Source organism: Augochlora pura, chromosome 5 (assembly GCF_028453695.1).
Source record: "Augochlora pura isolate Apur16 chromosome 5, APUR_v2.2.1, whole genome shotgun sequence".
Taxonomy (NCBI): Eukaryota; Metazoa; Arthropoda; class Insecta; order Hymenoptera; family Halictidae; genus Augochlora; species Augochlora pura.
The window spans coordinates 17608993-17632306 of NC_135776.1; the positions used below are offsets into that span (position 1 = coordinate 17608993).

The 23314-nt window shown below is 41.3% G+C and overlaps 1 protein-coding gene across 3 annotated transcripts in view; it reads right to left on the bottom strand.

The window, feature by feature from the left end:
* The window catches only part of Siz (Brefeldin-resistant Arf-GEF family protein schizo), a 65239-nt gene that overhangs the window by 4265 nt on the left and 37660 nt on the right, over positions 1-23314 (bottom strand). For all 3 annotated transcript variants that reach the window (XM_078180535.1, XM_078180533.1, XM_078180534.1), the window contains exons 2-7: positions 4294-4638; positions 3019-3568; positions 2155-2532; positions 1706-2079; positions 974-1629; positions 332-673 (exon numbers count right to left, since the gene is read on the bottom strand). In XM_078180535.1, coding sequence (XP_078036661.1) covers positions 332-673; positions 974-1629; positions 1706-2079; positions 2155-2532; positions 3019-3568; positions 4294-4638 — 2645 coding nt within the window. The remainder of the gene's footprint in view (positions 1-331; positions 674-973; positions 1630-1705; positions 2080-2154; positions 2533-3018; positions 3569-4293; positions 4639-23314) is intronic.

Below are 23314 nucleotides of genomic sequence, written 5' to 3' on the forward strand. Positions count from 1 at the left end.
GATTAAACGAGACATGGGTCAACGATTACTGTTACTAACCGCTTCGAACGTCAATTGAAAAGCGAGGAGCCGCTGCTTCCGGGAGAAAGTAATTTATCCAAATACTACTACTACTATACCGTATCTTTCTTTTTACTAGGTGTACTCTACGGGAAAAGTTCAAACAAGCGTAGACGTTGGATCTACGGGAGGTGATTTCTCGAAGATGGAATACTCTCGACAAATTTTTAAATGACTCTTTCTGCCGAACGCGCGGGGCTCTCGCCGAGCTAGCAAATAGAACCGACTCGCGAAAAGTATCGCGGGCGTAGTGATAAAGAAGTTTACACACATTGTTCGTGTATGTCAAGAAGGGAATTGCTAAGCGCGGAGCGTTTCAACTGCGAGTCCATATCGATGGTCTCGGATCTATCCGAGCAGGGCCCCGGGCAAGGACATATCTCGACGTCCGCCACACCGGAGTCTCTGTTCTCGGCGCCGCCCCTGGTGCTTCTGCTGCTCTTCTGTCGCTCCAGTTCCGTCTCAATCCGTAACGTCTCCATTTCGTCCATCTCGCTGATCGATTCTCTGAGGTCCTCGACGAACTTGCATCTGTCGTGCTCGTTCCTCGCGTTGAACGTGACCAATACTTTTCCATCGACGCGCTGGGAGAGTCTAATTCCATACGGATAATCTGCGAAGGAACAACGGATGTGTTAATACTCGTTTATAGAACTTAGCCCCTTGCTGTACACTGACAAGACACAATGATGATTTCTAATAATAATCTAAATGTTATTTCGTCCTTTTAAAGTCGATATAGAATTCTGTTCTTTTATCACTAATGTTTAAAAGCTTAAGTAAAGATAGAAACACTATAAATATCAATTTTTGTTCTATTACAAGAAATTATTAGAGTCGAAAATCATTTAACCATTGTTACTGTGAAGTACTATAAGGGGTTGAAACGAAAAAGGAAATTGTTTCGACTCACGAGGAACTTCAAACAACGTGACCACCATTCCGCAAAGAGGGAAGCTCTGTCTGAACGTGTAAGTGACGCTGTTCTTCTTCTTGCTGAGGATTTTCGTGACGACGAGGAGGTCGTTGAAGAGGAACACCTCTCTTTGGTGCACGCCAGGTCTCTCTTTCTTGTGAATGTCGGGTATCTCGTAGAGTCTGCAGTAGCAGACCAGTCGCCTATGTGGCAGAGCCATGTTGGGCTTCTTGCCGACGATCGTCGCCTGGACCTTCATCACCTGGGACACGTGGTCCGAGCCGGGCTTGAACTCGTTCTCCTTGACCCGCTCGTAAATTCCAACCAAGATGTCCTTGTCGATGTCACCGCAGTCGTCGATGCCCCTGAGGTTCTTAACGAAGTCCTCCAATCTCATTCTACGTTCCGGCTTCAAGTTAGGCGTGTGCAGATCGGTGTTCAGCATAATTATGGCGAACGCCAGGACGAACACGGTGTCCGGCGATCGTAATCTGGTGACCACGTCGTGGTTGCATTGACAGTAGCGCTGACTGAATACTTCCATTAATCGTTCTATCTTCTGGGCCTCGCCGGGCATTCTGAAGTACGCCTGGAACTTCCTCAGGGCCACGTCCACCTGCATGCCGGAGAGGTCGAGTTCCTGCGAGAAGCACCTGCAAGCGACACAATGGTTGAGTACTTAGTCAAAGTCCACCGTTTAGGTAAAGAATGCAGCATTGTTATACTTACTCTAGCACAGCCATGTTGAAGGTATTTTGCAGGTTGCCTAAGTATTCCCCTATCATTTGTTTAGACAAGCCTTTCCTGCTGATCAAGAATCTGGCAACGCCTTGCGGACTATTCTCCAGGAAGCCTCTTCTGATCAGATAGCTGATGCCTCTCTCCGGCTTCTTATTAAACAGATTTAGGCCGACTCTGTACTGACGCTTCCTGACCGTCTCGGAAACCTTGTAGCTGGTCTGCGGCATGTTCTCCGAGTGGTCCATCATGGGGAGCTGGTAGCCGGAGCTCGCGTGCGAATGGCCGAGGTCCTTCACGCTGTTCATCATGGCGGACGAGTCGGTCGCGTGGCTGGCGCAGTCTTGGTGTTCCGGGGAACTCGACTGAAATAGACAAGGAAAACATCGGTCGTTTCTCGTTCGCCGTATGGAATCGCGGAAGTCTATGGGGGGACTTACTATTCCTTTGTGCTTCCATACCGGCGAGCCTCTCTGGGCATCGCCCTCGGAGCTTTCGCAGTTGGTGGAGTCGCTGCCGGAACTCTGCACCGAGCTCAAGCTGCCGTTCTCGACGCTTTTACTCAGCCCGTTGTGACGGGGCTCCATGGACCTCGAGGTGATGGAAGACGTCCTCTTCGGCACTTCCGGCGGCACCTTCTTCGCCGAGCCTCTGGACCTGCCGGTCGAGCCCAGGTGCGACGAGGAGCTCCAATTTTGGGGACCCGGGATCTGTAGGGTCTGCAAGGTTTGAAGGTTGTGGGGCGTTGACGGCGATGTGCACGGGGTGCGCATCAGATCCCGCGGGGGTGTCTCTTGTCTGAGACCGCAGAGGGCTTCCTGTAATTTAATTAGCATTAAAGTTAGGATTTTGATAGAGCCACCAGATAATTTCAATTTACAACAGTGTCTCCTGAATGTCGCGGTGTCGAAAAAGACGTAATACGTAAAATTAAAAAAGTTATGTTATAGTACGAGTCGCCATACAGGAATTCGAGTACAAAGAATGAAAAATTGATAAATTACAGTGGCGTAGTTCCGCGACATTTACAGTAGAGCAAGATTGCGATATTCATGGAGACATTACAGTAACGCCTCACCATATTAAGCACCTGGACTTTTTTATTACAAATATCTTCAACCTCACCATTTTAATTTACATGCAATCCACAAAGGATTCTGCCTCAGCAATGAATCGTCGACCAATCAGAGAAGTTCCTGAATCTACCTCTATATTACTGTGCTTACTACGGCGAGGCATTACTGTACTGTAAACACCGGCGGTTCGTTGAAAAGCGGCGAGCCGCCTTCGGAGGCCTTAATCACCTGGGGATTATAGTAGTGGATACTGGAGCCGCTTTCCTGCGAGCTGGACTCCCAGCACGGGCTCGGCGGCAACTGTTGGTGTCTGTTGCAGGGGCTCGGAGCGAGGGAGGGCGTGTGCCTGCCGGTCTGATGAATATTATGGTTCACGTGCTGATGACCGGGGATCTGTACCTCGCACCTGCCGCTCTGGCTCCTCGGAATTGGCGACTGCGAGTTCTCCACGTGCCTCCTCTCCCTGAGGGACATGCTCCTGATCGGCATCGGCCGGTTCGCCGTCTGCGGCTGCTGGATGTAGATCTGGCTGTGGTAGACCATCCTCTCGTGCTCGTGCTCGTTCATCGTCGAGCCGCGGTCCGACGACTCCTGCAGCTTCCGGCTGAGCCTCTTCTCCGCCTTGGCCATCGCCGTGATCGCCGCGAACTTCTTCAGCAACGTGTACCTGCGGAACGCCCGCTGGATCGTCAGCGCCGCGTTGCGCGCCTTCACGCCGCCGTATTTCCGCTCCAGCATCTCGATCTGCTTGTCCAGCAAGTCCTGCGACAGCTCGTACCTGAAATAAATGGAGGCTTTTAGCATAAAGTGGGATTCGGGAGCGGGTGACAATGGTGAAACGAGGACTAGGATGCAATGAAAAGAGTTTATTATTTGGTACAATTAAAGCTTAATTTTAAATATTGAACGTAACGTGGTTTCTCCATTGTTACATATTATAATACTGATAATAATATAATAATATAATATTATATAATAGTATATTGAATGCTTAAAATTCAGCTGGTATAATAAAGCTTTATGTATTTCATGCTTGTTGCCATTGAATTTCATTCTACGTTCTTTTGCTTAAAATTTATATCAATTTATTAGTGTTTGAGATGTTGTAAAATATTCAGGTTTTCCAAAAGTCACTCGAAATCGGGAAATAAGTTCCTGAGGTCATTTCAAGCAACTTTTTCCTTTACAAAAATGTTCTCCGAGACACCATTACCGAGTTATTAAAGTAAAACACAGACCAATGAGGGACGAGCTCTGCTAGCGTGAGGCGGTCGAGCCGTCTCTCATTGGTCACCGTTTTTCGTTAATAACTCGTTAGCGACGCTTCGGAGAGAATTGTTGTAAAGGAAAAAGTTGTTGCAAATCACCCGAGGAACCTTTCTCCTAAATTCGAATAATTTTTGGACAACTTTGATATCTAATTGACGATAAATTTTTCCAATTGAACGACCATATCTTATTTGTTAGTTTCAACGAAGAACATTGACATCGTTAGGAACTTACGCAGTCTGCAGACGGCACCTCTTCAGCACGTCGCCGTTCCTCGCGGGCCCCTTCTTCAGGTGGTTCTGTTGGTAACCCTGCTGCGGCTGGCCACCGTACCCCTGGACCATGGTCCCGTAGCTCTGGGGCTGGTTATAGCCCGCGTGCGAGTAGACGCGGACGTTCGAGGAGGACGAGTACGGCCCGTGCCCGTAATTCTGGCTCTGTATGTAAGACTGGCCGGTGATGTAGGACGCCGTCAGGGAGGTTTGGCTGCCGGACGAGTAAACGCCGTGCATACCGCCGCTGTGCACCTGGCTCGGGTTCGAGCCGTGCTGCGACGGCCTCTCCATCTTCGACGGGAAGCTGTGGACAGATAGAACACGGACCGTTATTCGAGAGGGAAACCTTCCCGCATTTAAAATAACTAATAGTTTTGGCACAAAGCTAATTATACTGTGTCGCCGTCGCACGCGGGGCCGATGCCGCGGCGGAGCATCGCGGAAGAGCATTTTCTCTCGAGTGCTCTCGCCTACGGCATCGAGTTCCTCGCCGAACGATAAGGCGCGCTCGTCGGCTCTGCGTGGCCCCGTTCTCGAGGAGCAATTAAAAAACGGAGAAGTCGGCGCTGCGCCGCGCGATTCACGATGCGATCTCGTTCGTCGGAGCCCGGGATGGATCGAGGGTGAAGCACGGGCTGCCGCGCGGTGCAGCCGCGAGGGATGGAAATGTAAAATTGATATGTTTCAGTATAATGATAGCGGATCTTGAGAGGGTATTATACATGTATATTATGCAATGTATTATAAGTAAATTAATAGATTGTATATTAATCATGTTAAAATATTATACATTAATTGATATCGGACTCTTGAGAGAGTATTATACATGGATAATTCTATTATACAGTGTATTGTAAGTAAATTAATAGATTATATATTAATCACGTTGTAATATATATTTATTGAACTTTACGTAGTTTCTCCATTGTTAAGTATTATAATACTAATAATACTATAATATTATATAATAGTATAATAATACTATAACATTATATAATAGTATAATAATACTATAATATATTGCATGCTTAAAATTCAGCGTATCAATTATATATATATATATTTGTTAATTTCCCTTAAACGAACAGTAAAGCACAATATCTGCAATTTTAAGTAGCAAGAATTAAATTTATTAATTCCTTAAAGTTTAGATATATATATAACACGATAATACGATTTAATTTTATGTAAAACTAAGGAAAGTAAATAAATAAAATAATATAGAAGTAACAAATAAAATAGCTCTTCTGGCTGAGAGTAGACACACAAAGGTAACTTTTAGTTGAAAATAATTGTGCATCGCCTAATAAATTATCAACATCCTCCTAATCACTGTACACAGTATATTACTGTATAACACATAAATATATATATAATAATTCAACATGAATACAAAAAATAGAATAAAATAGAAAATAATTCAACAAGATCCAACATCGTCGCACAACAATATTTCTGTTTTATATTTTTCGTTCCAAAAGCCTTTGTTTCGCCGCACTGTGGACCGTTGTTAGCACGAGTAGTGACAGCAGTAGTGACAAGAGTAACAAGAGCAAACAAGAGTAACAAGAATAGAAAGAGTAGCAAGAGCAGCGCGAGTACGAAGCCGGCCCCGGCCGGGCCGCTTTATTCAATATCCGGTGCGCGCGTGATTGCCAAACGTGATTTCCGGAGATTTCGCTTATCGTGCCAGATAGGCCTACGATTTCCACCGAAATGCATTTCCTGACCCGCAAATTCGCTCGGACGTTCGTTTCGCGAGTTCCATTGCTACCGCCATCGAACCAAAAAGCCTTTCTTCCCGAAGGTAACAGTCCGCCAGCTTTTTTCCGTCGAATTTTCAGCTCGGGTTCTCGGCTTTCATTCAATATTTTACGAATTCCACGTCCGTTTGTTACCGGCGAACGTTCAACGGAGAAAAAGCGTTCCGTTTCACGTGTTATCGTGTTACGTATATATGAACTTTATTTAATTTTGGCTCTTTTTCTTGGTTCCGTGTATTACGTATTGCTGTTGGGTCAAAGAGAATTTTTGCCGAGCGATTATTCGACCGAAAATATTGTTATATTCCTATCAACAATATTTACTTGATCTAGTTTATTTTTTATTTATTTATTTTATTCGTCGCGAATTTTAAAAGATTATACTAAATATTGTTATATACCCATAAACGATATTTACTTGATCTAGTTTATTTTTATTTCATTTATTTTATTCATCGCGAATTTTAAACAAATTATATAATAATATGGGAGCTTGCAGTAATATAGTATAACACTTTTACCTTTATAATAGATAATAAATTATTGGTTAGCCTATAGAAAGCGGAGTTATAGGCTACCGGTCGGTAAAGTGTTATAATAATTTATTACTGTAATTTCTATCACGAGTCAAGGGTTAACCCTTTGAGCAGTAACTTTCAACAGATCCCAGAAGGTGAGTATTTTTTAACTTCGTTAAATTACTTTTGTATCATTATATTAATACTTTGTATTCTAAAATGTTCATACTTTATGTTATAAAATTTTGATACTTTATATTATACAATTTTGATACTTTATATTATAAAATATTGGTACTTTATATTATAAAACCTTGACATTTTGTGAGAAGAATGTCACTCAACCACATCTTTTATACAAAACAAACTCATATTAAAATCCCCCCAATTTTGGGCAGTAACCAATAGGAAAACTAAATAAAACCCATCCCAACAAATATAATACTATTTTGCTTCTAAAAATAGCCACGGGACGACACTATACTTATTTACTAACAAAAATAAGTAGATCGCGACAAGTACGTTCACAAAGCTCCAAGAAGTCAAACATAAAACTGCAACAGCGACGCCGTTATCGCGGGCGGCTACGTGACTGTTGCCTCCTCGCTATCGAAAGGGTTAATCGAGAATCCGCGTCGCCGAACCGGCTAGAAACCCGTTGTTCAGACGACACCGCTTCCACCAGATAAAGCAAATAGAGTCGACGCGTCGCGGCGGCTGAGAAGTAACGCGATATCCGGCGAGGTGAAAATAAAAAAAACACTTGCGGGGCGAGAAACGGAAGAAAGGCGAGCCTGTTTCCCGCCATACTGTTCGAAAGCGAGGAATCCAGCGCAGCTGGCAGCGATCGTACCGAAGCGACGGCCGGCGATCGTTCCAAAGCGATGGTTGCGATCGTGAATCACGCGATGAATCATTCCACGGAGCTCACCCCCTGTAACTCTACTGCACCCTCTATCTACGTACGCCCTAGTTACGCACCCCCTAGGTACGCACCCCCTATCTACGTACCTCCTAGTAGTTATTAGGTTCTCCCATAAGTTTCTTCCGCGCTACGCTATGAGCGACTCTAAGTGGCTGTATTTATATAAATATGCAAGCTTATCTCTTGGCCGTTTATGGCATCGGCTTCAGTCGTCCCAGAGCTCTTTCAAAGTACGTTTCGTTGGTGACAAAGTCTCTTTTCAAATGTTTTCTGCACCGTTCAATATGGAGAGCCAAAAGAAGCATTTGCGACATGTTATGCTTCGTTGCTTTAAAAAAAGGCGATAGTGCAAAGGACACTGCGGACGAGATTTGCACCGTTTACGGGAGCGGTACTACGACTATTAGGACCGTCCGCGATTGGTTTAAAAAATTTAGAGCTGGCAATTTCGAGTTGAAAGATGAAGACCGCAGCGGCCGCCCGGCAACGACGGACATTATCAAGACTGTGCTCACTGAAAATCCGCGATATAGTGTGCGTGAGATAGGGGACGTTACTAATATTCCCAAGGCAACGGTGCATAATCATTTAATCAAGATGGGATATGCGAATCGATACGAAGTTTGGGTTCCACACCTATCGACGGAGACCGGCCTTATGAACCGCGTCTCTACGGGCGATTTGCTTCTCCAGCGACACGAAAGGGATCCTTTCTTAAAGAGGCTTGTCACTGGAAACGAGGCTTGGATTTTATACCAAATTGTGCATCGAAAACGCGCTTGGTCTAAGGAAAATAGACCTTCGACTGTTGCGAAGCCTGGACTTCATCCGAGGAAGGTTCTTTTGTGCATTTGGTGGGACTGGAAAGGTGTAGGGTACTACGAGCTCCTTCCTCAAGGTGACACGATCTATGCTGACAAATATTCCAATCAACTGGATCAATTAAAAAGCCGCCATCGCAGAAAAACGGCCAGAATTGGCGACACCGACGAGGCGTCGTTTTCCATCGCGACAACGCAAGACCGCATGATGCGTTGGCCGTAAGGCAAAAATTATTACAGCTTGATTGGGACGTTCTACCTCATTCTCTTAGCTCCCCAGACCTTGCTCCATCCGATTACCACTTGTTCTTCTCCTTAAAAAATTCTCTCCGTGGTAAATCTTTCAAATCCATAAGCGAAATAAAAACGCACCTGGATGAATATTTCGCAAATAACAACAATTTTGGAAGGAGGGCATAACGAGGCTTCCCGAGAGATGGAAGAAGGTTCACATATAACATAATAAATCCACCTTAACCCTCTTAGTACCGAACAACGATACATCGTTGTTGTCTATTGTAGACAAAATAGTTTTCTCAAAATTTTTATCAAACAAAAATTCCATTTCTTATTTCCTCTCCCTGTTTGAATTTCTTATTTATCAGTCTTTTCAAAATTCCTGCAATTTCATTCCGAAACTTTATCAAACCTCGTCAAACGAGTTTTAAACATTTCGCTCAGATACAGACTCTTCTGGCCGGTACTAAGAGGGTTAAACAACAAATATCGTGTATTCATTTCGCACGAAAGAAAAGGGGAAGAAACTAATGGAACACCCTAATACATACCCAGAAAGAAAGCCAGGAGCGACGGAAAGGCGGACCACCATGTCGATGATTTCGCGCGCGACACGAGGACTTCTTCTACGTCGATGCTTTCGATCACCGTGCAACCACCGTAATCTCACTTCTCATGTCACGGCACTAGACTTTATCGAACCGGCGATATCGTCGAAGGACGCGGGAGGATCGAGAGGATCGAGCGCGTCGACGCTCGCTGCGTGAAGGATCGCGTGGTTCTGTCGATCGTCGCGGCGAGGCAAGCTGATCGAGAGGAAGGATCGAGCAGCTGGCAGCCAGAGGCATTCTTCGTCCTCGGCGCGAGGATCGGAAATCAGTGAACAGGACCGTGCAAGGAGAGGGGAGCGGTGTGTGCGAGCGAATAGGGGGAGGAAGAGAGGGAAAGAAAAAGAGACAGAGATAGAAAGAAAAAGAAAGAGAGAGAGAGAGAGAGAGAGAGAGAGAGAGAGAGAGAGCACGTGCACACCGGCCTCGACAGTGGTGAGCAACCTTCTGCACCGGAATCGATTTTAACCTCTGCTTCTCTTCTCTCCTCTCCTATACATCTCTCGCAGCCTCTTCCTCGGTTAATTGCGCGAGCATTACCTGATTTTAAAGGCAAAGTGCCCTCTTCGGCCGGAAGACCACGTTACGCGGTCTAAAAATGAACTGGCGCGTCTTTAAAGAAGTCGCCGATCGTCTTCGTTTTCGACCAGAAAACTTCCGACGAGGATCGTCCAGGTGACCGAGTTTCGAGACAGTTACCGTCGCGCACCGTAGTCTTCCGCGTAGTTCTTATTTCTTTCAGGTTAGGTGGGTTGAAGTATGGTGTATTGTTTCGTATGCATCGAGGGTGGAGAATTGAATTGAATTCGAGTCGAGGGATTGGTGTTTGTTATAGTTGTATGGTTCATAGTTATTGTATACCGTAGTCTTCCGTGAGGTTCTTGTTTCTTTGAGGTTAGGTGGGTTAAAGTATGGTGTATTTTTTTTCTATGCATTGCTGGTGGGGTTAAAATGGCTCTGACTGCAAAGGGTTGACCCTGATATATTATACTAAATATATGATAGATAAATAATATGATAGATTGCAAAAATTGTTATAATAAATCGATAAAATAATAAAATAATATACATAGAAATCAAACAATATATATTAAATTATATTTTAAGGTACATTAGGTTATATTTTAAGATTCGGTAGCCCCGCGCAGAGAAGCGTAATTGTAGCGTAATTAATAGAAGCGTTATTTTTCAATGTAGGCGAACTTTTGCACGGGACTGTAAGAAACGCTGTTTTTACGAGGTGCGAAAGATACGATAAAAAATAAATTCTGACTAAATATTACGGGCTCTCCTGGGTATAACGGGCGGAATTACTTTATAGAGTGTTTAGGCGGCTTCGAGTGACCTGAGTTTATTGCTCAGGTAGGACCTGCGTCTTACTGAAAGGTATAGTGAGTGAGAAAGAAACAAAGAAATAAAGGTTGAGAGAAAAAACAGGAAGAGAGAGAGAGAGGGAGGGGGGGGGGGGGGGGGGGGGGGGTATTAGGTTGGTGCACATGAAATATCAGATTTTTAAGCGAATATATAAAACTGCATATCCATTTTCAAAAGCTATTGATTTAATCAAAATGTGCGCCATTTGTTTCAATACACTTTTCCCAACGTGAGTTTAATTCATAGATGTCTGTCTTCAAGAAATTCTGATTTATCATATCAATAAACTATAGTATGAAATTTTTCAGACTGTCTCCATTTACATACTGTTCAGCCCATAAAAACCTACGCACACGTCGTACAAAACAATTGCGAAATTAAACGAAGTAAAATATACAATTTTATAAAATATAAAATATTCACTATTTTAAACATTTAGGACAGTTTTTACGGGCTAAATAGTATATAAATGAAGACAGCCTGAAATATTCCACATCAGAGTTCATTAATTCTAAAAAACAGAATTTGTTTAAGACAGGCATTTCTGTATCGAAATCTCGTTGAAAATGTTGTAGTAAAACGAACGGGGCATATTTTGATTAAATCAACAGCTTTTGAAAAAAGATATACGGTTTTATATATTTATGTAAGTATCGGACATTTCATATGCACCAACCTTAATAAAAAGAGAGCGAAAGAGAAAGAAATAAAGAGAGCGAGAGAGACAGAGAGAAATAAAGAGTTACACTTCCGGAACAGGAAGAGTGAGTGAGTGAGAGAGAGAGAGAGAGAGAGAGAACGATAAGATTACGTAAGAAAGAGAAGGAAATAATGAAGGAAAAGGCTGGGAGGGTGGAAAAGTTGAAAAGAAAAGATGGGGTCATTCGAAGGAGACCCCTCCTCATCCAGCAAACTCGTGCATTGTCGTAGACGTTACTGTTGTTCAAGTCTTTGTCATTATTTTCATTGTAGTTGTCGCCGTTGTTCTCACTGTTACTATTATTGTTACAAGTTGTAAGAGATTGTTGTATCCTACCGTTAACACGTTCGCCTATGCGAATGTTATAACTATTCATTGTAACACAAAAATGACACAGATGCCATTACATGAAATATTACATCTTTAAAAATTACATTTAAATCCCATTTAATTTTAAAGTTGATTTAAATGGATTTTAAATTTAATTTAAAGTTCATTTAAATGCAATTTAAATTACTTTTAAATTACATTCAAAATCTCATCGATCATAATAATTGTTAACATTTTCTGACGCACGAGAACGCGTTTCCGTACTGTCTCCGACAATTTCTATAAAATAGGCAAGACTAATGTAAAGTTTTAGCAATGTTAAATCCGCGTTGTCTATTTTAGTAACAGTAGAATCGTATTTTTATGCTAATGTTAGCTCAGATTACGTATAATACCTACAAGAATTCTAAAAGCGTATTGAAATTGATTTTGAGATTAGATAATCGCTTTTTTCGTAGCAGAAAGTTGTTTAAATCATGTTACGAAATTTCCTACAAAACGTGCTGTTATTGGTCAATGTAGAAGACCGGTTCTACAATTTATGCGAACAAGTTCGCCACGAGAATACGATACAATGTTTAAAATTATCAATCTGGATACACGAAGCATACGCAAGTGTATTATAAAACATCAAACATTATTATTATCCTCGATGCATTTAAATTTCGATAAGTATTTATTTCTTTAATACATGGATATATAAATTAAACTGAAATCATTCCATAAATAAGCATATTCCACTTTTCATCTTCAATAGTATATTTCCTAAACCTTGTAATTAGGTATTATAAAAATTACAAGAGAATTTAGGATACAGAATATTTTAATTCGAATATTAAAATTCATAAAGACTAAATATACAAATATACAATTTATAATGACTAAAAACGTTTAAATAACCCGCCATCATATTACTCTAAACGATTACTTTTATGAATAAAATTTCTTAAATTTGCTTCAGTGCTACGCTTATGGCAACTCACCCCTATAGGTAGTCATATTTCATATTATATACATATATTATTATTATTATTACTCATATATGTACGACTCGCTGCTTTAAACAAAAGAAAAAGAAAAGTTTCGAAAAAAATCACGTTCGCTCTGAACTTCGCCGCGATCCGCGTCCCCATCCCCCGACGCCTCGAGCAAATATTCCATTTCCCTCGATCCGGGACAGTCTCATCGACGAAAATAACAAATAAAGAAGTTCCGAAACGTCGGCGCACAGCCCACGCGCGCGCGCGTCGTCCCCGAGTTTCTCCCGTCGAATGACTGGCTGCTGTTCGTTCCACGATTAACTTGTTTTCCCTTTAATACACGGCCGTAGAAGTTTACGAGAAACGCGAGAACAGTGAGATCGCGCGGTCTCATGTTTTATGCACCTGCGCAGCGCGCTCGATGCCCCCCAACCCCATTCTTCCTACGTTCCTCCCCTCGCCGTCGGTCCACCGCCGCCGTACGATATTCTTCTTCGCTCCTCCTGCCCGCAGGTACTTTTTTACGATCCTTTTGCCCCGCGACGATGCGTGGAAGCCTCGTTTAACGACTCTCGACTACCGAACGGTCTCTCGCTTCTACCATATCGCGAGTCGAGGCTTAGAAAGAGTGCTAGAAAATCGCTGCTCTCGAGACGACGGCAACCCTTCGGCGGTTGTACGTTCACTGTCAACCAACGAAGCTATTTATTTATTTGTCTGTTTGGTTTGTTTTTACGTAATATTAGTACGCGTTTTTGTGACGTATATTAGGTGTATAGGAAAGTTCTGTTAGGTTATGTCAGGTTATGTTTGTTTTAGGGTTGAAGAGACGTCGAGATTTACAGAAGATAAACTGGAGATAATGTTAATATATATATTATCTCAATTGTATATATTATTATATCATTTTTATATACTACTACTATATTACGTATTTTATATATATATTATTGTTATTATTATTGAATTCATTATATATTCGTAGATAAGATTTAATTCAAAATATAATAAATATTACTATAAAATATCTTTTATACAGTGTTTGATTTATTATTTCTTTCTATATACTCCATACACAATACTGTCATATAATTTTTTTTAAAATACCTCCGGCAACTAATAAAATGACTAAAATGGATAAAATAAGTATTGCTTAACGCCAACTTTATTAAACTATAAAAACCTTAGCAGATTCAATTACCCTATAATAGCAAAACTATTTACAATCGAACGAATGATTTGTTACGACTTCGAACGCCTAAATTGTTAATATAAACCCGGGAACGTTGGCTAGAGGCGTTTTGCTCGATTCTTCAACGAGGGCGCGTTGTTTCTCGTACGATGCCGGAAGGGTTGCAGCCCCCCCCCCCCCCCCCCCCCGAATACCAAAAACGACAGCAACATCCAACGACAACGCGTATATCGGCTTTCACGCGAATGTCAGCAGGTACGCGACAGAATGGTGGGATGACGAAGACGATGACGACACGTCCGCGCACGGCCGTGACACTCAACCTTCCGCCACGCCTTACGCAATCCTCGTCAATTAAGCCCGTTGCGTAACCCGTTGCCGAGAGATGCGCCTACGGATAAGCGAAATGCGTTTACAAGCCGGGACGACGGGAGCCCGGAAAAGTTAGGCCGGTGATTGGATTCCGTCGCGGATGAAACCTCGAACCGCCCTTCGGTGTCGACCAATCCCGCACGCTAACGCACGCGACAATACCGCGTGCCAGTTGTTGACTATTTCGGGCTGGATGGGATTGGAAAGTATTCCAGTTATTGTTTAGCTTTTTATGCAAGCTGGGATTCAGATATTTATATATAGGATTTATAGTATTTGAAATTATTGTTTAGCTTTTTATTCTGGGATTTGTATATATGGGATTTATAGTATTTGAACTTTGATATATTTTAGGGTGTCCCATAAGTTCCTTTCTTTTTTATGCGAAATCAATAGATGTTAATTGTTGTTTAAGTTTAATTTATTGTGTTATATATGAACCGTTCTGCTTTATATTTATATCTTAGATATTCCAATAAATTATGTATAGGATATATAATAATTGAACCTTTATATATATATGTATATACTTATATATTTATATCCGAATAAATATGTATATGAAATATATATAACTATTCTTTACAATAATATAAATATTACAAAAGATTGTCGGCACTGTAGGCGATTCTTTTCTCGAAATTCATCACGTGCGAGTTTTATTTTTATTTCCATATTTATATATTTTTATTTATATTTATGTTCCACCCCCTTCGCACTGAAAATAACATCTCGCGTTAAGTAATTAAAATCAACGCTCCCTGTTATTTTCTTGTATTAAAAAAGATTCCGGCTTTTTATTTTCTCTAATGTCACGTGTCTCAAAGGGTTAACCCTTAAACAGGGGTGGAGGAGAGATATTCCCGATCGACGATCGATCAACCCGGCACGCGAAGAGAGAGGGAAATCGAGTTGAACTTCTTGCGGTGCCTCGGGAACTTTCGTTGACGGGGTCCCTGCTCTCCCAGGGACAAAGAACCCGATTCTATAACACTTTCGCACGATTCTCGCGAAACGGTGGTTCTTAAACGAAACATAATTGCCGGGAAAAGTAGCAGGGATTGTATTTAAAGCGTGGCGCGTTAACGATTTAACTGTACACCGACGCGGGTTCACCGGCGGGTCGCGGTTACCACCGCGTTCGACTTCAATGCGCGGTTAAATTTACAGCAGCCGACGTGTAAATTTAAACGTACGGGGTGTGTCTTTCGATTCCAAAAATTAACTGGAGCACGGCGACATAGCGATCGCTGGTTGAGGCTCGCTTTTTCATTGTATAACAACCCCATAGGGTTACAGGCACCATCATGAAATTTTTAAATCTTTTGCGAATGTGTATAAATACTAAATAATAATATATATTAGTATAAATACTATATAATATATATATATAAATAGTAATAATAGAAAATATAATATATCTACGAAATTGTAGTAATAATAATAGTTATAATATGTACTATTGTATATAATACATATACACAGTAGTATTAATAATAATAACAATAAATACTAAAACACTGTTACTTAATTTTATTTATTATCATTGTCTTTAAGCCATTGATTGCCACTTTTTATCTATTTATATTTCACAAGAAGTCACTGAAGCTCTGAAGCGTCCAATAAATAAATAAATAAATAAATAAATAAATAAATAAATGAAAAATCAAGACAAAATTTCAAAAATAGATCAACAAAAGTCACGTAAAACAAAATTAATCTGAGAAAAAGTATTTCAGATTTAAAGTAAAAATAGCATCGTGTGCAAAGGGTTAATGTTACTGTATATTCGAAAACAAAGTCTAACAGAATTCGAAGATATTTGGAATATATTATTTCCCCCGTAATAATACTTGGGGAAACGTTTCTCTCGAATCGAAGAAGCTGCGAGGCATTTCCGTGGAAAACGTGCGAGAATCGTGGTTTCTGGAGAACGTCGCGACGTGCCACGCCGAGTGCGCCGACGAATGCACTCGGCTGCAGCTAACCGGAGACCGAAGACCGCGGTGTGGACGCAGCGCCGTTTAATTACGCGACGTTGGTCTAGCGGCGCGCATAACGAGCCACGATTTAGCGAAAAAATACCTGGCCTCTCTCCCTCTCCCTCCCTCTCTCACTTCCTCTCTCTCTTTCTCTCTCTGTACCGCGACAGGTAAAGCGACCAAGAGCGAACTTGGCTCTTCTAACGTCGAGCTGATTCGGATCTCGAGGAAAACAGCACTTTCGACTCTTAAGGTCTAGAAGTTGAATAAAAATTGATTCTTGTTTCTCTCGTTTCCCGCATTTTTATTATGCTCAAGGAATGTATAGTTAAAAGGGAATTTTGCAATTCTGCAACGTATTTGTGTAATATTTATGTAGGATATTTTTCTGGTGTCTTTTTTGTTGTATAAGTTTTTATAAGAAATGTAGAATCTTAAAAAATTAATAGAACTACATAACGTTCAACATTGACAGAACACAAAATAATAAAGAAAACGATGTTTTGTACTTCTATAGTTTCACAGGTAACGATTTCCACGTAAGAAATTCAACATTCCCTATAATACAAAGAGAATTTTTCAGCAACCCCTATAAAATGAAGCGAATTAATTCTTACCAAACAGAAGTAATTATATAATTTTCTCCATACCACAACATGCAAAATAAAATATTAAAAACTCCATTTTATAATCTGATTTACATTATTGTATAAAAACATCCTAAAATTGACTCTTCCTTTCAGCTTCGTCAACCCTAACCTCCCCTAAATCAGTCTGCCAATTACTGTCAGTCATTCATCCATTAAGTGCGAATAAATTTACGTCGAAACATTACGAGCTTGACGAGTTGACGGGGGATTACATGAATTTTTAAATAATCACATTAGCGTATATTAATGACGAGTTGTTTAAAGTTGCGTGGAGGGGGCTGCCGCGGCCACCACCGTAATCTGGTTAATGGCTGGCACATCAAGCGCGGCGACAGTCCACGGGGACCGCGACGGTAAACTTTTCCTTTAGGCGACGCGACGTCGCACACAGGTGTACAAACTGAAGAGCTGGCTGTTTGTTTGATAAAAAAAGGTCGTTCGCTCTTATCGAATTTTATCATATGTATATATCTCCTTCTACGCGATAAAATTAATGAAATTTATTAATCAGTGTGATTAGAAACAGCAACTCGAAGATCGATACTTTCTATGTGTATTATGTAAGACGCTTTTACAAAAACATGCTTGTTTTTTATATTAATTTTATAATTGATGATAAGTAAAATGAAATTTTTTACCTTTTGTATCAGGGTTAATTAATATAATTATAAGGTATTATATATCTCGAAGATAAAAGAGCTAATTTTATATGATCTTTTAAGTTTTATTTTAATTATTAATATATAATTAGATGTGAAAAATAAATCGTTTTTGTTGATATCTAGTTTTTTTAAAACTGAGTTTAATTCATATATTAAATTGTATATTAATTATTTAATATAATTATTTATGTCATAACCTAACATAACCCTTTGCAGTCGAGTGGCGACCTTCAAGATTGCTATAATACACGATGTTCTAATAAAATCTTTACATTATCAAATCTGTGTAGTTTTGAAGTACTGGCGAAAGTACGACTGTTATATAGACTCAACTTCGTGTGCGTGAATTGCATCAATAATTTATATAAAATCGAAACAATTGTTGAATACTTGAATATTGTAGGTTATCCGAAAGAATTTTGGATCTGGAGTTAAAATGGCGCCAAGTTCAAAAGGTTAATGTATTATATTGGATATCGTATTTTAATAGTTATATTATATAACTATATAATTTATATGCAACGAATGCTACAGCAATTTCAAAAAGTAAACGCTACGTGGAATTCAATTTTTGCTCTTTATAGTAATAATAATTTTTAAATGTCAGGTATATTTCGCAGTGAATAAAATAAATAAAATAAATAAAATACAAACAAAATAAGTAAAAATGAGGTTAATAAAATAGATAAATTAAATATTGTTTGATGCCAATATTATAGAAATTTTTAAACATTAGCAATCTTTCGCGACGAATAAAATAAATAAAATACAAATGAGAAAAAATAAAAATAAAGTTAATAGATAAAATAAATATTGTTCAATGCCAATACTGTAGAAACATAAAAATGTTACCAGACTCAACCACCCTATAATTCTATAAATATTCGCAGCCGAATTTACTATCGCAAAGCGTAAAATAACCACGAAAATACCGCTCCAATATCGCACCCCACATAAAAACGTGAACATATTTCGACACATAAATTTACATTTGCATTTCAATAAAAATCCCGGACAGCAAGAATAACGAGCGATGGAACGGTGCAATAAATATCAGAGCGTGCGCGTCGTAACTCGAAACAACGTTGCACGCTCGTAATCAACGGAAGATGGTAAAGAATAATTGACGAGGACCGGCGCGCGCGCGTCTGTTCCGCTCCGGAGAGTCGGGGGATGGTAAAAGGTAGCCAAAGAAATATTGGAAGGTAGGAAGCGAGGAAGTGAGGAAGGTGGGGAAGAAGGAAGGAAGTAAGGAAAGGTGGAAGGCACGAAGAAAAGGAAGAAGAAGTCTGAGGACGGCAACACAGCGAAGGTTTCTATGGCGCGTGTCCAAGTGGCAGCTGATGCGCTTCACCTGAAACCCGGCCCTCTCTCGCCCCCCGTCCCTCCCCACTCTCTCTCATCCCCGGTCTCTCCTCTCGCAGCCGCCGAACCGCGCGCGGCCGGCTTCGCGTCGTCTGAGGGTTTTGTCTTGGAAGCGAACGAGTGGCCCCCCGGATGCCTCCACCGCCTAGACCTATCTCTTTCAACCCTTCGGGCGCGTCGTTCATTGTCTCAAGCGGTGGGGGGTGCGCGCGCGGTGGGAGGGGGAAGGGAGCGCGCGACGCGTCCGAGTCAAACGGCGCTTGTCGCCGTCGCGACAATGGAAGAGTCGCGGGAAAGAGGCGCGAGGATTTATCGAGAAGCGGAGGCGCGACGAGACACCGGCGCGCGCCCGCCTTTTTGTTTCGACCGACGACGGCTCTCTCCGTCGTTTCCCGTCGCCGACGAAGATCGCGCGTTGCGTTTACCATTTACTTTCGCCGCTTCTCGTTTCGATAGCCCTCGATCTCCATCGGAGATTCTCGGGGTAGAGGAACGAGCCGCGATTTATCCGGGTCCTGCCGCTTGGCCCCCGGCCAAATCGAGGAAGACAGAGGAAAGTTTGAGAAAACTACCTGCGTGCAGCGACGCAACCGTTCCGCGGGTTTTTGTCGTCGCGACAATGAGAGCTACCTACGGGGACAACCCCCCGGGCCGGAAGAGCTCGTCCGAGGAAACAGCGGCAAACCGTGCGAGAAACTCGAGCGAGTCGCAGAGAAAGGGACGTTACGAGCCGAGGGCGGCCTCTGTCTCTCTTTCTCTCTGTCTCTCTCTCTCTCTCTCTCTTTCTATCGTCCTCCTATGTTTCTTTCTGGCTGGCACTCTATCGTAGGAAGAGAAATAAATTGGAGTCGGGGTGGCATCAAAGCCTCGCAAGAGCCTGAACATCTGTCTGTCGGCTGTTTCGGGGACTCGTGCCGCGCCACCGTAGTGCACGCGTGCTCCGATGCACACGTACGAGTGCACACGCGCTGCCGCGAAGTGCCCCCGGAGCATGCACCTGGCTTCATGTTTTTTCTGCCGCGGCTGGTCGAAAGCTTCTATCTCTCTTCCTCTGCCTTCTCTCTCTTTCTCTCTCTCTCTCTCTTCGCTCTTTTTCTTTGTCTATCTTTGTAACCTCTTTCTCTTCGAGCATCGTCGATGGAACACTTTGCGAGAATATTACACCGGGAAACACACGTGCAGTTTTATTGTTGTTGTTGTTGTTTATTGACTGACTAAGAAACCCTTTTAACACTAGATTGCCTAAGCAAGTCATTTTGACTGCTTTTCAATTTCAATTAGAAAAATAATTATGTAAATAATGACAGAGCTTCTTATAATTTTGTGACTTTTTCTACAACATATAAATGCGTTTATTAATCATTGTTGTTGCCCCCCCCCTTCCTCCTTCATTTCCGGTATATATATGTGTGTTATACCTATATTGCCGAAAAGCAGTCATTTTCCCGTCTTCAAGTTCCCGTCTTTCTAGTGTTAACGATTCTAGTGATTCGATTTTAAAGAAAATATACAGCAAAATGGTACAGTGTACACTGTCGTGAAAAATAATATTCACTGTAATATAGAATTCGATAACAGTGTTTATATAAGTTGTTTTAGTGCCTTTTGGAAGTAAATATCGTGCTGTTGCTTATTTATAAATTTACTGTTGATTTATAGTATCGTGAATTAATTAAAATATTGAATTGTGTAATTATGAGTAACTTCAATTTTTCTAGGTGGGGTGATATATTAAAAAATTGTAAAAGAAATTTTTTATTTATCTCAATACGATTCAAATGCTGTGCGAAAGGTGTGGCAATTTTTAACCCACCTAATCACAGAAGAATTGAATCGTAAGAATGAGATATACTTAATCAGGAAAATATAAGTATTGTAGAAAAATAGATTTAATACTGTCGCGCAGTGAAATTAATAAAATTTAGGTACCATCACGGAGATATTTTGTAAACTGTAAAAAGTCGAGCATATGTGACATTAAAGTTACATTAATGCGAAGCTTGATTCAATTAGATTAGATTAAATTAAGTTGAATTAAATTAACTGGGTTACGTTATATTGGATAAAATTAAAAACGTAAAATAGAGTAAAATAAACTGAAATAAAATACAATTAAATCAAATTAAATCGAATTAAGTTAAATGAAATAAAATTAGATCAGATTATATTGGATAAAATAAAAACGGTAAAGTAAAGTAAAGTAAAATAAACTAAAATATAATAAAATACAATTAAATCAAATTAAGTTAAATTAAATAAAACTAGATTAAATTATATTGGATGAAATGGAAAAAGTACAGTAAAGTAAAATAAACTAAAATCAAATAAAATCGAATTAAATGAAATGAAATTAAATCAAATCAAATTAAATCAAATTAAATCAAATTAAATCAAATTAAATCAAATCAAATTAAGCTAAATGAAATAAAATTAAAACGGATCAGTGTCAGCAACAATAGTCCCCGGTTTCGAGACGATGTTTCTACCGGCTGATCTCGAAGAGAGGATCGAGTTGCGGCAACGGGCAACGAAAAAAGAAAACAAAACAAAAAACGAGGCGTCCAGACTCGTTAGCTTTTATCGCCGGAGCCGCGATTCGGGCCAGTTGCGAACGAAACTAGAGCCTCCATTCCACAATTTTTCGACTTGCTCCCCCGGCCGCGGAATTGCCCGCGCTTCACCGAATCCAGTTCGAGAAGAACGACGCTTCAAGAGGAGAACCTCGCTCCCTCCCGCCCCGGCAAGACTCGTTATTTCTTATTTCACCGGGCTCTCTCGCGTCTGAGCCGAAAGGGTTGAGAGAGAACCTCGCCGTTTCCACCGGTCGGGGAGACACGTACCTTGGGGAAAAAAAAGGTCCGCCGCGGCGCCGAGAGTAAAAAAAAGGAAAATGTGGAAATAGAAAATAAATCTACTATCCGAGGCGAAAGGGAAGGTAGCAGGGGTGGGGGATGGGGGAGGAAGGGGGGACCGAGCTAAAAAAACCCGGCAAAGCGAACGTCTGCATTATTCATGCTCTCGTTTCGGTATAACTCGCGCGAAAAGCCTCGCCGGGATCCACGGATAGAGCGGGAGTACCGAGGGAAACAAAAGAGAGAAAAGGTAAGAGAGAGAGAGGGCAAGAGGGTAAGAGAACCGAGAGAACGCGCAGACAGACAAGACAAGTTCGACGCTCCAGTTTAATCACATTTCCCCGCGCGAGTTTTCCGGCGTTCCCGTGGCCGGGCGCAGCGAAATTATTTCGCGGCGTCGGTGGATCGCGTTTGGAACCGTGTCGGATCCGCGAGGCACACTATCCCGGCGCACCGTTAACGGCAATCAACGGTTGTTAATTGCTCGATGATAATTAGCCGAGACCCGCCGCGCGGTTTAGAGCACACCGGCAACCGGAGCCGCGCAGCAGCACGCTTTAATAATTCCTTTAATGAATTCGAGGCGATGCGCGCGCGGTTCTTCCGGCGCCGACGGAGGCCGACGGAAGCCGACGTTAGTCAAACGGAAGTCGAACGGAAGCCGACGAACCACCTCTTCGTCGCCCTTTCTCTGTAGCCGTTCGTGCCTTCCGTCCGATACCGATTGCCAAACCGGCCGACATTTTCGGGACGGCTCTGTTCGAATCGGGAGCAACGAGGCCACGCCCACTTGGCAGAAAGAAACTCGGGGATCCGGGCGCTCGCGACGCTTGGCACGTGGCAAAGGGTGCCTCGAGATTCAGTCGACGAGTAATTTTCATAGAAAACACGTGATTTTAATTGGAAATTGGAAATTTTTCATTAATTCGTACTGTATACAGTGTATGATTATATGAAATAGTATATTATGTCTCCATATGGTCTCTTGTGCTGCCACACGCGTTTTACTTTGTTAAAATTTTGATTGACCGTTTCGATGAAATGTGGCTGAATTTCGTTGATAAAAACACTTTCTACATTATTCGCATTCTCTTATTATAGAGTCATTAAATCTTACAGCATAATTTTCATATTTTCGTAACATTATATTTATCTATTTTATTCGTTTGATTTAATTGGAAATTGTAAATTTATATAATAAAGCCATTAAATCTTACAGCATTTTCATATTTTCGTAACCTTAGACATTTATCTATTTTATAATTTAATTGGAAATTGTAAATTTATATATTAAGGTCATTCAATCTTTATAATATTTTCATATTTTCGTAACATTAAATTTATCTATTTTATTCCTTTGATTTCGATTTTACTTATTTTATTAATCGCGAAAAGTATCTACCGTTTAAAAAAATTATATAATAATACGCGAGTTATCCAATTTCCTTTTGTTTTTCCTGGACCGGATAAATGCCGGAAAAATCAGATCCTTTATTAATATCCAGGGGCGTCTTTATTTTCAATTGCGAAACCCCGGGGCGTCTAGACGGGACGGCGGACCGCTTAACGGCACCTGGTTTAACGATAAGAGACTGATCCCCCGCAGCTGATCTCGTCTTTGTTCGAGTATCGGCGACAAAGTTTCCCGA